This window comes from Hyposmocoma kahamanoa, unplaced genomic scaffold, assembly GCF_003589595.1.
Source record: "Hyposmocoma kahamanoa isolate Upper Pololo Valley unplaced genomic scaffold, ASM358959v1 209, whole genome shotgun sequence".
In the NCBI taxonomy this organism is placed as follows: Eukaryota; Metazoa; Arthropoda; class Insecta; order Lepidoptera; family Cosmopterigidae; genus Hyposmocoma; species Hyposmocoma kahamanoa.
This window is the reverse complement of record NW_020653730.1, coordinates 327570-344378: the sequence shown is the minus strand read 5'-3', so window position 1 is coordinate 344378 and position 16809 is coordinate 327570. Positions and strand designations below refer to the sequence as shown.

General features: G+C 35.6%; 1 protein-coding gene across 1 annotated transcript; it reads left to right on the top strand.

Annotated features, from left to right (window-relative positions):
• Positions 1 to 3029: 3029 nt before the first annotated feature.
• LOC113227315 (zinc finger protein 583-like) lies at positions 3030 to 9829 on the top strand. The gene is made up of 5 exons (XM_026460202.1): positions 3030 to 3123; positions 4494 to 4783; positions 6934 to 7059; positions 8691 to 8816; positions 9698 to 9829. Exons 1-5 carry the CDS (start codon positions 3030 to 3032, stop codon positions 9827 to 9829), a joined length of 768 nt encoding a protein of 255 aa, XP_026315987.1.
• The last annotated feature ends 6980 nt before the right edge of the window (positions 9830 to 16809 follow it).

Below are 16809 nucleotides of genomic sequence, written 5' to 3'. Positions count from 1 at the left end.
CATTTACTCGAATATTTTATATGCCCGTAAAAATATACATAATTTCAATAAGAAAGAAGACATCCATAATATTAACCTTAGAGCTAAGTCCAAACTCATGGTACCACGATTTCGTTTAACCAAGGTAAACAACTCTTTTATGGGGAACTGTATACCTACGTTTTTACAATAAGATTCCGGAGCATATATTAAGTTTATTATTTCCTAAGTTTAAAAACTACATTAAAAATATTTTGATCGAAATATCATATTCCAAAATTGAAGACTACGTGTTAGATAAAGATGTATGGAAAGACGACACGGCTCGAGAATCCACACAAATTTGATTCAAAGTGTATTCCGTAGCATTTAAGTTTATTTGAAAAGAGCAATCCCTAGAGTTTCTTGCTCGTTCTTCTCAGGGAGTGTCTTCGTAGTGAACGAGCAGTAGCCTAAATGTGACGTTTTCAGATGTAAATTTATTTTACCTATGGAATAAATAATCTTTGACTTTGACTTTGACGTCGTCGTCGGCACGCATCGGAAAAGTTGCCCCTCCGAGCAACTGCGTCGGCATTTCCGACAGACCGGCGCGTTCCATGCGATGCGGATGAATTGACGCAGTTGTATGAACTTCTATACAAATAGTATTAAAATCCGAATAATGTGATCCGTCCGATGCGTGTGCTACGGATCTGTAGACGCCTACCTTAAATAGGAAGCGCGAGCGAAAATTCAGTTAGTGTTTGCCAGTGCACGAGCGTTGCGGATGGATATTGATGATACAGCTACAGCACTATTGTCTATTTAGAAACCAAACTACTTTTATTGAAATTCCAGCAGCCCCCCTCAATAAGAGTACATTTTAAACACAAAAGGGAAGCTTATTTATATAACTTAACATTTAAACTATTTCTAAAGACCTTAACAAATAATTGATAAGAAATCTTAGCAGCTATTAAAAAAACTCCCTAGCCTTTTTAAACACTTGAGTAGATACAGGTTTAGTTAAAACGTCAGCTACTTGTTCGTTTTGAACATACATAGCTGATTTGAATATAACTATTGGATACCCTTTCTTTTATAAAATGTTACTTAATATTCAAATGTTTGTTTTAACAAGAGGTTAAGTAAGTACTTTTAATTTGAATACTAAATAACTAACTAACTTTGCCGGATTGCCACGCAGAGGCCCAGGGTTCGATTCCCAGGCCGGGAGAAATATTTGTATGGCCTACATTTATTTTTCTCGTGAGTTTCGGTGTGATTTATGGTTGTCTATGTGTGTGTCTGTTGCTTCCGCGACACAGGGTTTCCCTAATGCGGGGCTATGAGAGTGTGCGCGTTACTAAATTAGTAAACAAAACAAACAAAATAACAAAAAGAGAATCAAATAAATACACATAATAATCAACTTATATCTGCTAATGAATGAATATCAAGTGACAAGACGAACAAGTCGTGCGACTGGTGTTGAGCGACACGCCTGTCTATATCAGTTGCAGTTTGAAGGACACTGCCAAGTCCCATGTGCCTGTAACTAATTTCACCAGCCCTTAAAAACTGGAACGCTTTAATTCTTACATAATATAGCGATGGGCGATTGTTACTAAAAAAAATATCCAATAAATCGATAGTTGCACTATCCGACATTCGATTTTCTATTTAGTCGTCTTCACCGAAAAATAATTCGAAATAGTTACTAATTTAATAATTTTTAATTAAATTTTCGGTGTCTAAAAAAGGTCATCTGTACTACGGAATGTAAAAAAAAAAGTCGATCCTACTACTTACTTCGTACCAATCGATCCTATTATTATTGCGATATTTATATTTACCTAGTAGATTATTAACTATTCAATTCACAATCGATATTTGATCAACTATCGCCCATTACTATGGCAGTATTTCCCTGGACGAGCTCTTTCCCAGGGAGCTACTAAATGTAATTTATGAAAAAGAATTCTAATTTTATTATCAATATTCGTACTTCAAGATGAGGCTCCGGCTCATAACAATAAAAAATATCCTCTAATATACAATACTCGATACTAAATTATTGATATTTTATTTAGTAAATTACTCCAGCAAATGCGAACTAATAATATAAAGTTAGCGCCATCTATTAACATATCATAGAAACAGAATAGAAGCAATAACGAAACGCAACAGAAAAGAAATAAAAACGTCATTGTTATAATGCAGCCAAATTTAAGACACAACTCCTTGTACGAAATTTCATTTCAATTGTCGACATTTTAAATTATCACCCTTATACTGCCAAAAGAACTATACTCGGATTTTAGAAAACGTATTTGTGTTTGTTCTTGTAATTGCAAAATGGATAAATGCAGATTATGTTTAAACAGTAACAATTTGAATTGTATATTTGTAAATACGGCAGAGTGTGAGAGATATAGCCTTGTTTTGGCCTTGACAACGGGCCTGAAGGTAAGTAACCTCAAACTAAGGTTATTATACTCTGATGGGTTAAGTTTTTGTTATCTGATTACGAAAAATGTAAATTGATTTACGCGTTTTAATGTTTAATGTAACATTTAGTATTTTCAAATCTTTATTCACTAATTGAACAAAAATTTGTACAGTATTTTTATTACTTAGATAGAGTTTACAAAATTAAATACTACGTGTTAGATAAAGATGTATGGAAAGACGACATGGCTCTAAATTCCATACAAATTTGATTCAAAGCGTATTCCATAGCATTTAAGTTTATTTAAAAAGAGCAATCCATAGAGTTTCATGCTCGTTCTTCTAAGGGAAGACAGCATGGTGATTGAGCAGTAGCTTAAAAATGATGTTTTCAAGTGTAAATTTATTTTACCTATGGAATAAATTACAATAATATTTTGGCGATTGAGCAGTTCATGAACTAAGAACTGTTATGAATGAATTCCTGACACTGACTTGGCGTGACAACTTACATGAAACGGTTGCCGGCATTTATAGGCTATATTTTATTTGTTTTTATAATATAATCATACTGTTGGTTAAAATGGACCAAGAGTGTGAAATGTATGGGTGTTAAAATGGTCTTCGACGATTCAGATAGCGATGCAGAGAATGTGCTTAATGCAATAGAAATTACCATGATTTTAAGAGCTCCCAATTTTATTGGCCACAGTGTGTGAGGTTCCATAATCGGAATCAGAGACCATGTACTCAAAATAGTGACATTTGCGATAATTGTCTTATGTGAAGAACTTATTTTTTTAGTAGTAGGTTTGCTACCTAGACTAATTTTTATATTATTATGTTTCATTGTAATTTTTTGTTTTACCTCAGAGCCTCTTGAAGTTCAATTTAGCGACCCCGTGGTCCAAATTACAGAACCAGTCGGCTAAATTGGAACAAAGCTCAGATCTCACATTTTGTCGATATTATAGATGTCTATAATAATTCATGTCAATTAATGCTTTATATTTACAAAGTCTAATAATTATTCATTCATTTCATGCAAGAGAGATAGTAAAAAATATGTATTTAAAAAGAAAGGTCCAAATTAACAGACTTTCCCCTATAACTCATTAACGAACAACCATCTTTTAAACTGCTGTTGTTATACTGCTATTTTGCTGTTGCGCAACAAAACAAGTGTGCAATAGCCAATAGGCAATGAGAGAGAAATGGCGCCAATCAAATCATTGGACGATGCTACGATTTGAAAAACTTACGATTATAATCTTTCAGTACACAACCTAAAGTTCTCTTTCTCTTTTTATATTTTACTGTCATCTATTGTTATAAGTCACATATTTGAAATTACGATTTTATGCTTTTTGCAACTGGAATAATGTCGATTTTAATATTCGATATCGACAGGCAGTTAATATCAACCAATGTAAATACCAGTGGTGCCGACAGCCATTTCGTTTTGGGTTAATGGTTATTGTCAACAACAATAGTTTTATAACAGCAGCAGATTTGATTCCATTGCGTGGATGCCATTATCCGCGATTGTGATACAAAATAACAAGGTACACAACAGCGTTGCCGTGGTGTTGCCAGTGCCCTGTTTATTTTTAACCGACTTCAAAAAAAGGAGGAGGTTCTCAATTCGGCTGTATGTTCTTTTTTTAGTAGTGAGAACCGATTTTTATTATCTCCTGTGTCAAGTCCCGTATAGTGCCGAGCTAGGGGATGAACCCGGGTTTGTGCACTTACCGGTAACCGATTCCAATAAAACTTGGTAATTGTATGTAATTCCACGTACTTTTGAGGTCGGTTTTTTAGTACTCTGTACTGAGATTATTTTTACCTTGTTCCTGTCATTTCCCAGATAGAACTCGACGATGGTCTTCCACAAAAAATATGCACCACATGCGTCAATCAAGTTAACTCATCATTACAACTACGAAACCAGAGTCACCGTACAGAAATAAAACTATTAAAAATGGGTTATAAAAGAAGAAATAAAGGAAATATTGATAAAATTATCGAAACCGACAAACAAATTAATGAAAATATTGATAATATTAATGAAAATTCTCAAGATTATTTTGATTTCGGCGGATTTAAAATTGAAGTCGAATTAGATAGAATTTCGGAAGATGGCGGCCTATCGCAAGATGGCGTAGAAACAACGAGCTTAGCAAAAGAAAACAATATACAGCCTATCAGAAGTATTAAAAAAGAAAAACGACAAACATATTTGGATTTAGTGGAGGGAAAGTACGATCCTAAAAAACCGGTAAAATGTAAAGTTTGCAAAAAAACTGTAAGCAAATGGGCTTGCTTTATAAATCACGCGAAAAAGCATTTAGGATTTAAATACATATGTGAGGTAAGTCAATTTATCAACAAACTAACAAAAATCTTTAACTGGTTAAGGAAAATATCTTAGGGGATATAAGAGTGCCCAATAGTGGGGCATTTTTGATAATCAAATCAAAATCAAAAATCATTTATTCTCAGACAACTACAGTCTATATTTTACAGTTATAATATTAGATTAGATAATTCAATATGTTTACACACATTAAAATAAACAAAAGGCAACTTAAAAAACATAGAATAATTAAACAAATTAATTTAAATATCAAATACATCATCGACATGGTTTTAAATGCAGTTTCATGCAATGTAGCATGATCGGGCAATCCACTCTACCAGCCACAACGCGCAGAATCTCATTCGTGCCGCAACGGATACGACTTATTAATGAGGCAGCTCTCTTTCTAAGGATAGCATGGAAACCATCCGCGAACATGCCTGATGCGCTGCAGTACCGTGGCAAACCCAATAAAACCCTGAACGCGTTGTTGTACTGAACGCGCAGGGCGTTGATTGTCTTCTGGGTAAAGTTGACCCACAGATTACACATTATAATGAAAGTTCCGAGTGAGTGTTAAATAACGAATTGAAAGTGTGCCCAGTGGCGCATTTGCCAGTCTTGACCGCCCTATGCCCCAGGCCATTTAGTCAATACCAGCCGCCCCTTTCTCAGCACTTATCATATACTGGTAGATTACATAATGAATTTACTTTATTGCCAACTGTTATTGATATCGATTTACAAATTTACTATTTGATTTAGGCAGAATATTGTTATATGGTGCGGTGCAGTGCGGCCCACCATAATGTGCGTGAGCCTTTAGAATATTCAGGTACTTTGAGTTATGTATTTCTTATAATTATTCATACAAAGATCGAACACTCAGAAAAAACACTCAGAAAAAATTCCTTCGATCCGGTCGGATTCGAACCGACACCGTCTTCTTGCATACCTTGCCAGACGCTGTACCAACTAAGCCACGGAACGAACCAACGGACCTCACGAATTTTTCTATGTGCTTGCGTCGTGTCTTTGTACTTGGTCTTTCAACGACTTTTTAGTCGTAGCGCCATCTATGACAAATCTATGACAGATTTATCACTTATTTATTATAATATGTATTTCTTGTTGTCATCAGTGAATTTTTTGTCACGATTGGCCCCCCTAAAATCTGGTCGCCCTAGGCCCGGACCTACTGGGCCTTAGGGCAAATCCGCCACTGACTGTGCCATGATTTGATCATTTTTATTTGTGGGTTATAGGTGAAATATTATATGCACCGATTCTTCTTATGACCCGTCTCGGTAACTCACGTGTCATCTGTATAGTACAAACAATTAGTTTACATGCTTTTACGCATTGGCATTAAACTTGATAATCTTTATATGGAACTAACTTTATTGGAATTATAAATACAAAGATCGAATACTTAGAAAAAATTCCTTCGATCCGAACCGACGTCTCCTAGCAAACCGTGTCAGGCCTCTGGCACGGTTCGCTAGGTAAGCCAACTAAACCACAGAACGAACCACCGGACCTCACGAATTTTTCTGTGTGCTTGTTGAATCTTTGTATTTGGTTTTCCACGGTTTTTTGTTGTAGCGCCATCTATGAGAAATCTACGAAAGTATTTCGTCACCTAGTTAGATACCTTTACAGCTACCAGCACTGGCTAGTGTCGCTATTTGTAATTAAATATTTATTGAATTGATATTCAATTATTTTTTGCCACTAGTTTGTTATACAAAGATCGAACACTCAGAAAAAATTCCTTCGATCCGGCCGGATTCCAACCGACACGTCTTCTAGCACACCTTAGATCTTTGTATTAACAATTATAATAAACTAGTGGAGTAATTTCACAAATTTGTTGAATTAGTAAGAATAGCATCGGCAGTCGATATTTTACGAAATCGGTTTAAAAAACGGCCTGAAGAGTAAAGAAGCAATTCAAAACTAGAATTCAGAAAAAGCATTTAACGCACGACAGATACGATGAACCAAGAAGTAAGCCCATGTACAATTTAAGTAAAATACGTGTTAATGGTTTTATTACCCTATTGTAATAGAGAGGATAAGCCGTTCCAAGAGATAACATTCACAACAACCACAAACCAACATCCGTTTTTAAATAAAATTTCGTTAAAATTTATTTTCAGTACTGCGGCAAAAGTTTCATATCTTTAAACCAGCTGAAGCGACACTGTCGCTCCTACCATGGGATGGCGCGAGATATTAAGTGCAGGCACTGCAGTTACCTCGCTCTTGACAACGCTCAGTTGATGGTGAGTGGATAAACACTAACTGATATGTTCCCAAAATTAGGCAAAATAAAAAATGTCAACGTCCACCACAAAAAAGGATTGAAAACCATTGACTTACAATTATATGGACGTCGGGTCCGCGCTAAAAATCGCGTCGTGTCCGAACTTATGGGGCGTTAAAATCGTATACAGAGCGTCATTCACGCTTTAGTCTTCGTTTGTTCGACTGACAGCGAAGCAAGCAAAATTAGACAGTACTGCGATGACATTACAATTTAAATTCAACGTTTTAGCTTTTTCATATTCCTTTACATGTCACTACGTTTAAATAGGCTGACTTGGGACATTTTTGTCGTGGTTTTTGTATTAGACCCGTCGTCCATTTATTTGTAAGTCAATGTTGAAAACTAATAATTTTTATATTAACTTGACATAAAAAATGCGGTAGCACCCCTATACAGCATCAACGCCCCCAATTTCTTCCGAGGCCTTATGTTCATCCATTATAGCAAAGCTCAAGTTAATCTGGTCGATTTGAAGTGAAACAATTGACGACACTCGTCAATTGTTTCGAATTCAGGCGGGCCAATCATAATTATTTATTATGCATGTTGTTCAATCCAATTCGCGGTTTTGGCACCGCTGACCTGTTGAGTACAACACTTATTATATTATTATTAATACTTAAAATGTTTACAGTGGTATAATCATGAAGTATATAACCAGAAATAGAGACGAAATGTCATTTAGTTTGTTTGAAAACTATTCTGCCTTATCATTACTGTGACAACTGCGCTCCGATTGGCCAGCCCGAGTTCGAAACAATTGACGGGTGTCGTCAACTGTTTCACTTCAAATCGACCAGTTAACTTGAGCTTTGCTGTAATGGACGGTAATTGCAAAATTACATATTTAATATTTAATTACCGATGAAATGTGATTCCGTTTGTTTTGTAATTAGATGTTTTGCTGTTTTTCGCACACCACCGAATAGAACAGCACGGCATTGTTAGAGATATTATCTTTATTACACAACAATAAACACAGAATATTTTTTGGAATATACGGAGACGTACACACAGGTCAGTAGTTGGCCTGTCTATATTTCAGTGCAAACGAGAATTGATATTTATAAGAGCTGTATCGCTAATGTGTTACCAGTCGATGGGTATAATAATCATGGACTCAAGAAATTAAATTTCATAGGACTGTAAATGGTACAAAGCTTTTATTCTTTTTGAGATTCTAATTTGCAAGATTCAACTCATTACTATGTTTGAATCTGTAGATTGTGAAGCGACATTACAATATTTCTCGTTGGTACAAGCAGTGTTAAAAATATCTTGTGTAAATAACTTGTGAGATGTGGGAACCTGGTGGCCTGTGTGTAGAAGAGAAAACAAACGTTATTATTATTATTTATTTATTTATTTAAATCACAGTTGACACCGTAATGATTTGGCAGAATAGTTTTCAAACAAATTAAACTACATTTCGTCTCTATTTCTGGTTATATACTCAATGTTACGAGTATAAACGTAATGTTCATTAAATATCACCCACTTTCGGTTAACCAATTTCAATAAAACTTGGCAAATAGATGTAATTCCACAAATTTTTAAGGAAACTTACAATTGACCACCGGGTTACAGGTCCACGAGCGCCGAATGCATACGGGAGAACGTCCTTATATATGTGATGTTTGTGCTGCAGCTTACTTCAGTAGAAAATGTCTGATACAGCACATTGAATGCCACAGAACTGTAGCATCTATACAGGTATATTCTTATACGATCCGCACTTTTCTAAAACTAGTAGAGCAGCTTGTAAAAGAGCTCGTCCAGGAAAGTACTGCCTCCTCACCTATTTCTGCCGTCAAGCAGTTAATATGTTCGTTCCGGTTTTGAAGGGTAAGTGTGCTGGTGAACTTACATGCACATGGGACTGGTCAATTTAATATGTCCCAGAGTGATGTGTGCAATGTCAGTGCTTCTCAGATCTTTTTTATTGTACCAAGTGACGGGACGAACAAGTCGTGCGCCTGGTGGTAAGCGACACGCCTGTCCATAACAGTTGCAGTGCCGCTCAGAGCTTTAAATCGCAAAGATTTGTTGGGCTTTGCCACTGCTCCAATCACCCAGAGACGTAAGTCGACAAGCCCCTTGTGTCTGTAATTTCCCGTCAAGTCGACAAGCCCCTTGTGATTTTCCCTTCAAGATTTGAACATGGTAAGGTGGCAACTACAATAATGTAGGGAAACCCTGTATTGCGGGTGTCTTGGACACACACATAGACAATCACAAATTACACCCAAACTCACGAGAGAAATAAATGTGGGCCATACAAATATTTCTTCCGGTCCGGGAATCGAACCTGGGACCTCTGCGTGGCAGCCCGGCAAGGTAACCGTTCGGCCACGGAGGCGGCTAACACGTCTGGCTTTCTCAGGTTGTCTCGATCAATAGATATTTGATAAGTGTATTAAATGTATATTGACAAAGAGCAACCTAGAGTTTTCTTGCTCATTCTTCTCAGGGGAATCTGCCTTACGAATGAGCGGTAGAGTTTAATCAGTATGAAGATTTGAAATGTAATTTGTTTACCTATGAGATAAAGATTGAATTTTAATAACCATTTTAAAACCGCTTTTCTTATTTAGTGCGACAAATGCTCACTTCTATTCAAATCCCAACGCCATCTATCGAAGCATAAATACGGCGCACACGGCGAGAAGCGGCGCGCGAGACGTCGACTGCAACGCGCCCAGTTGAAGAATCAACATGTTGATTGATGCAATAAACAATTTGAGCAATACATTCTAAGTTTTTTGTTGTAACAATATAAATAATAAAATATAGAACCTACCTGACATTTCTGTTATACCTAAGTGACAGAAGACATCGCGATACAAGACAGCGTATTTAGTATCTCTTGGTACACCAGACGCAACGAGTACCAAAACCAAATAGCTATTTTTAACCGACTTAAAAAAAAGAACGGTATCAATTCGATCGATTTTTTTATTATTTAGCATTGTATTTGTGAACTGATTTTGAGTGTCCGTTAGGATGGCTGGACCAAACGACAGTTAGTTACACATTTTTTTTAAAGAAATGTAAGTGCGCATTTGACCTCCATCTCAACTGATGGAAAGTGAAGAAGAGGTCGACGACTGAGCATGCATACCTAAATAATGCCTATTCACTCTCGCCTTGAAAAGGTTCAAGTTATAACGTTCAGGGAACAAGTCTGCAGACAGGGAATTCCACTCCATAGCCGTTCCCCATATAAATGTGGAAACTTCGTGCGAATCTTTGGAATATCCACAACATAGTGGTGGTACCCAAGCCTACGTCAGATACCCCGATGATGGAAAGGGGAAGACCGAATTAATTCGCGTAATTCCATCGCACACTCCTTGATATATCCTGTAGAATATTGCTAAGGAGGCAACTTTATGGTGGCGTTCAAGGATCTGAGTCACCTATACTTGACACGGTTGTTGATTGAATCCAAAGTGACCAGTTGGTATGTAGGAGACCCATCGCAAAGGTGGCAGTAGTACTCCATGCACGTCGGGACTGGTCCTTGGTACAGCTGGAGCAACTGTCCCGGTGTAAAGCAACGCCTCACCCTGGAAAGGATGCCTGCATTTTTGGCCATGGATGGATTGGACGACAGATCCATTCCAAGTAGCTGGAGACGATCGGCTATCGGTATGGATACATCACGAAAAGTCGAAGTCACCTCAAAGGGACTCCGTTTTGTGAAGAATAGACAAGCTTGAGTTTTGTTAATAACAAAAACAATTTATGGAACACACACTCAGTTTATTATCTATAGCTTTCTACAATATATTAAAGCAAACTTATCGACTAGAAACTAAATACATAATCTATAGAATACGTATTTTCTTTTTGTACATCAATCAAAGAAATAACATTTACAACTTCTTATTTAATGACGCTTTCAAATTAGAAGCGCTGCAGTAATGCGTCTGTGCCACTTCAGTAATTTTTAGTTCACTAATTATTGGTGCCACTGTAGCGCTTATATAAGCGTCTAATTTGAAGGCGCCATAAGAGCTAGGCTCTTGCCGGTGGGGCAATAGGCAACGATTGTTTTTCAGCGCACTAAGTCGATTTTCTAATGACGAGCTTTTCACTTATTATTATTTAGATTATAACTTTAAAATTATAATACGTTATTTTTAGTCATCGAGTATATAACCAGAAATAGACACGAAATGTCATTTAATTTGAAAACTTCTGCCACATCATTACGGTGACAACTGCGCTCCGATTGGCCAGCCCGAATACGAATTGACGGGTGTCGTCATTTGTTTCCCTTGAAATCCACCAGTTTAATTTGGGATTTGCTATAATGGACGAAAATTGCAAAATTACGTATTTAATTACCGATGAAATGAGATTCCGTTTGTTTTGTAATTAATTGCTATATGAATGGCTGTTTTTCCCACACAACCAAATGTAACAGCCGCCCATTGTTAGAAAGTCTTTATTACAATAAATACGGAATATTTTTGGAATATACGAAGACGTACATACAGGTCAGTTGTCGGCGCTGTACTATTTCAGCTTTCTAATTTGTGATTTCAGCCCAAACGAGAGTTGATATTTAAAAGTGATATAAGGTTCATTCGCCTGGTGAGTTACCAGAGACGGATGGTCCTTATTTCGTCTCTATTTCTGGTTATATACTCGATTTTAATATAGTTTTACTGGGTGACCCTTAAAAGCCTGCGGATTATTAACGGAGAATTTTACCAATCAATGATATTTTTACTATGAGTTGTTCCATACATTAATTTATAATTAAGGCTACAGCGCAAAGGTAGTGTAACCACATTTTTTTTACAATTCTCTGGCCAACAGAGACGGTATTGGTGGGGCACGGTTTTTTTTTAAACTCTTTGACTGTATTTGTGAATTTGATCGAAATTTCTGTTGCGTAACTTTAGAGCTCTCATGCCAAAAAGGTTTTGACGGTGGCTCCGCCCAAATTTGTGAAACAAATGTATGCCTGAAGTTCGCGTGACATGCGACAGGAGATGTTGAATTTTGCGCATTAAAAGTACCAAATTCGTTTTAGCGGAATAACTCTAAAACTAAAGGAATTAAAAAAAAATCCGTAGTGACAGTTGTCGATCATGCGTAAATATAATTATCTAATTTTTGTCCTAATAACCTGTATCATTTCGAGGATAAATCGAAAAAATGTGAAAATTTAGAGGTAATTTCGTGCTTTTTATCTATCGAGGAAACTTTATTGTTTTATGTTTCTGATTAGTGTCTATGCTTGAATATATCGTGTAGTTACTCATACAATATTTTATTTTTAACTTTAAAGTGGATATACCCCTCAAAAATCAAATCGAAGATTAGGAATTTTTCCTCTGCTCTCTCTCAATAAAAGCAGATTTTTTTCTGGAAATCTAATTAGAAAAAGAAAGCGTGGCTGCTTTTGGTGTTACACCAACCGCTTTCGCTCCGCTGTCGCACGCCCTGGTACGCTTTTCCCGCTGTACCGCGTCTGTGTGGCCTGACCTTAAAATCATGATACTAAAGTACATAATTATTTTATATTTGGATGCTATTTTCATGTATAAAAAATAATTCAGTACCAGTAGACCTCCTTATGACATAGTTCGTCCAGGGAAGTACTGCCACCTTACCTATTTCTGCCGCCAAGCAGTAATGTTAGCATTACCGCGTTTCGGTTTTGAAGGGTAAGGGTGCTGGTGAAATTACAGGCACATGGGACTTGTCAACTTATGTTTCAGCATGACGGGCGCCGCGGCAGTGCCACTAAGATCTTTGCGATTTAAGGCACTGAGTGACACTGCAAGTGTCATGGACGGGCGTGTCTTACAAGGTTGCTTGCTCGTCCGGTCGTTTGGTATTATAAAATTTTACACATTATTTTTAACGATTTCATACAGGAATATATCATTCTTTAAACATCTTGCAGACTTATCAGAATCAACCTTTACATAATTTCAACTATGTAGTACTACATAACATCCACATTGGGGTGGCGCGTAACCCTAAGAATTTAGATTTTCTAGAATTTTCTATCTAAAAAAACTACCTTTAAATCAGTCAATTTTGTAGATATCTTCGCGCCGCCCCATGTTTATATAAATTTACAATTTTTCTTAAATCAAAAATAACATTTCAAGCAGTGGCTACGTTTTTGGGCAACTGACAAAATACATACATTTAAAAAAAACTAGAAATATCCAAAATTTAATTCTTTATGAAATGCCATTCGTAAAAAGAGATTTTAGTTATCCTACTTTAAAGTTTACAGATAACTAAATTACTTGGAATAAAGTACTTGGTACTTGGTGTAAAAGCTGGTGTCATTCGACGTCAAGGCGCCTATTTTGCGCGTGAATAAAGTAATAATAATAAATATATAGTTATTTGTTATGCAAGGCTGCGTAGTTGTTGCTTGACGCGAGGGCTTGATTGAAACCAGCAAGCTTAAAATGCAACGTAGGTACAAGAACGTTACCAATGCTCATCGTGTTGTGTTCTTGCATCTATCCTAAAATACATTGTTTTGCAATTGCTTTATTCCAGATACAAAAATATATAAAAAAATATTAATAACTAGGCATAGACTAAAACGTAAAATTATACTAGCAAAGTCCATGACCAGCACGTCGTTGATTTTTGTTAACAAAGCAACAGTTGTTCGAAACTAAAACAAAGGCCTCTCTACGAATGTAATATAGAAGTTGAACGTTAACATTTTTATATTTCTTATTGATGATGTCGTTTTACCCTTTGGGTAACGTATTTTCGATATCAGTTCTGGTACAGTCGAGAGACGCTCTGTATATGATAACATGTAAAGATTTCTTTCAAATTGATTCATTCATATTATGTCAAATATAGAACTATACAAATACCTTAATCTAGCTGACATTAATTTAAAAGCATGTTCACAGTATACGAAACCAAATAACTTTTACTATAGGTACTCAAATAGAAATTGCAAAGGAAAAACCGCTGCTTCATCTTGAAAGAGTTCCTCTGGGGAAAGAAGCTACCTTACCTACTTCTGCAACTAAGCAATGATGTTTATTACTGTTCTATAAGACGAATAGTATTTTTTATGAAAAATAGTGACAGACATAACATTAATATGAGGAATAAAATTAGCAGCTGTTCTTGGCAGTCGTCTTCACAAAGTTACTATGTTTATACGCAAACAAAAACTTGGTATTCCGAAGTACTTTGAGTCTATGGTATTGCTACCTTCCATCATTATTTTATTTTTGTAACTCGTATTAACCTAACGCAAACATCAATCTAATTATTCTGTTATTATTTACTATGTGGACACAAACAGTACTAACAGTTGTGTACGTTGCTCTAATTGAGCAGCAATTAAGCTGAGTTACGGCCTTTTTATCACCACAGCGCACATATGCAACGCTTTACGAGCTTTTATTGTAATGCCTTACATATTTCTGTGTTTGTCCTTTTTGTTGTTTTAATGCATAAATTGTATTTATTATATGTTACTGTTTTTTTGTTTATGTGTATAAAAAAATCTATCTATCTAAGTTACAAATCTTTTAAGGAGCATTATTGATATTCACGAGGTTTAAACTATAGTATAAGAAAAACTTTACTTCTCAAGAGTTTAATCAATATGACGTTTTCAAGTGTAATTTGCTTACAAGAAACAAAGATTATTTAAGTTTCAGTCCTTATTACAACACTTAATATGTTCTAACAGAGTTTTTTTGTGTTGTCCCCATAGGAAAACATGTTTGGTTTCATGAAGACACGAACGAACATACCAATAAAAGTCAGTCTTATTATAATAAAGCACGTGACGCGATAAATGCTATCACTGGCCAAAATTGTCAATTAGAAGGAAAGCTACACAAGGCAACGAATGGTTAAACAACATAGACCAAGAAATAACCATTCAAGACTAACGACATAAGGGCCCCTTCAAATTAGATGCTTGTATAAGCGCTACAGTATTTGTAGTTCACAACAGTGGCGCTGTAATTGTGCTTATATTTTATGAAAATTAGTCGTGTCGCGGCTGCAGCGCTTGTAAAAGCGTTTAAAGGCGCCCGAAGACGAAAGACAACCTGGTGGCGTTTATTTTGTTCTTCCATTTTAATGTTTATACTACTAATTATTGGCAATAAAAGTATTTTCTTTCCCGTGATCAAGACAATTGAAAAAATTGTTTTTAACGACTTTTTGCCATAGTGCCATCTGTGAGAAATCTATGTAAATTTTTCTTCACGCAATCAAGTACCTTTACAGCTACCCGCGGTTGACTAGAGATGGCGCTTTAATAATTGTAATATTAGGTTCATTCATTACCACGATGTTGTACTCCAATGATATTCAATTATAATTATAAAATTTCATAAAAATGAAAAGCTTAATACTTTGGTTTGTTGGTTAAAACAAACACAAGTGGTTTGGAACTGGAAAAAAGTAGTTTTAATTTCAATGTACCAATGCAATGAACTCGTTACCACAAATTACGTCAAACCTCAAATAGTGTTGCCATTTTTCAATGTCTGCGTTGAACAATATCTACTGGTAGGGAATTGTACAACTGTTCAGTAAGCATTTAAAATTAACTTTAGCGGATTCAAATCCCTAAAACTGTATTTAGAAAGAATTTGTCGCTCAGACGTTGTTAAGAATGCATATTATTTTTAATTTTGATACTCTTTTAACCCCTACATTATTAGCACTTTAAATATTTAAAATTACTTTTTTTACTTAACAATAATTTGATATTGTGTTTAAATTTATAGATTTTAGTTTAATAAGGATGAAATTTATTTTAAGTTAACAAATTGTAGCCTGTAAGCCTGTGTAGCCTGTAAGCCTGTAAGCCTGTGTAGGCTTATATGCCTGAACTTAATACTATTTTAAGAACTTTCACATTACCCATGTGATACAATGAATAAATGACAAACGGTACTAGTTATCAACTCAGCACGTGTGACGTAATTTGTAAGTAAACAAACTGGAGAACGTGCACTTGCCACTTGCAAGAAACTTGCCTAATTATTCTCAGTCCAAATTTTTTTACTGTTTTTTGTTAAAAAGTATGTAAACGAAGAAAACACGGTGAATATCTTCGCCTTACGTTCTCAAACTCGTTTGCATTGCAATTGCAAACATTTCCTTCATATTCACACACTGGCGTTTACCTATTCTCAAAGTAATACATCCAAATCAAAACACCATTGATAAGAAATTTAAAATAAATAGAAAGTTTTGCTATCTCCTGAATAATTACTCTTTATAAGATACGAGTTTGAGAACGTAAGGCATCGATATAGTGACGTTTCTTTGCTTATCTACACTGCCCTCCTTGTTATAAACGACGCATATCTATCTTGGTGGTTTTCGTGATATTGGCGCGTAAAAACCAACGGAGAACACCGAGTTATGTTTTCACTTAAAAAAAACAACATAATCTTATAAGCTTCTTGTTCAAATATATTATTAAAGTAATATTGTATCTGAAAGATGTATAAGTAATAAAAATGCTAACTACAAACATTATTGCGTTTACTACATTTTGCACATTTTTATCTTCGTCTTAAAAAATTACATAGAAATCACATAAGAGGTATATTCACTTTACGACGACGTAATAGGGGTGGTACTTCTTCAATCTTTGAAGAAATTAAACTATTCTTTCTGGATTTAAATCGCGTATGTTTTTGTTTCTATGTGTAACATT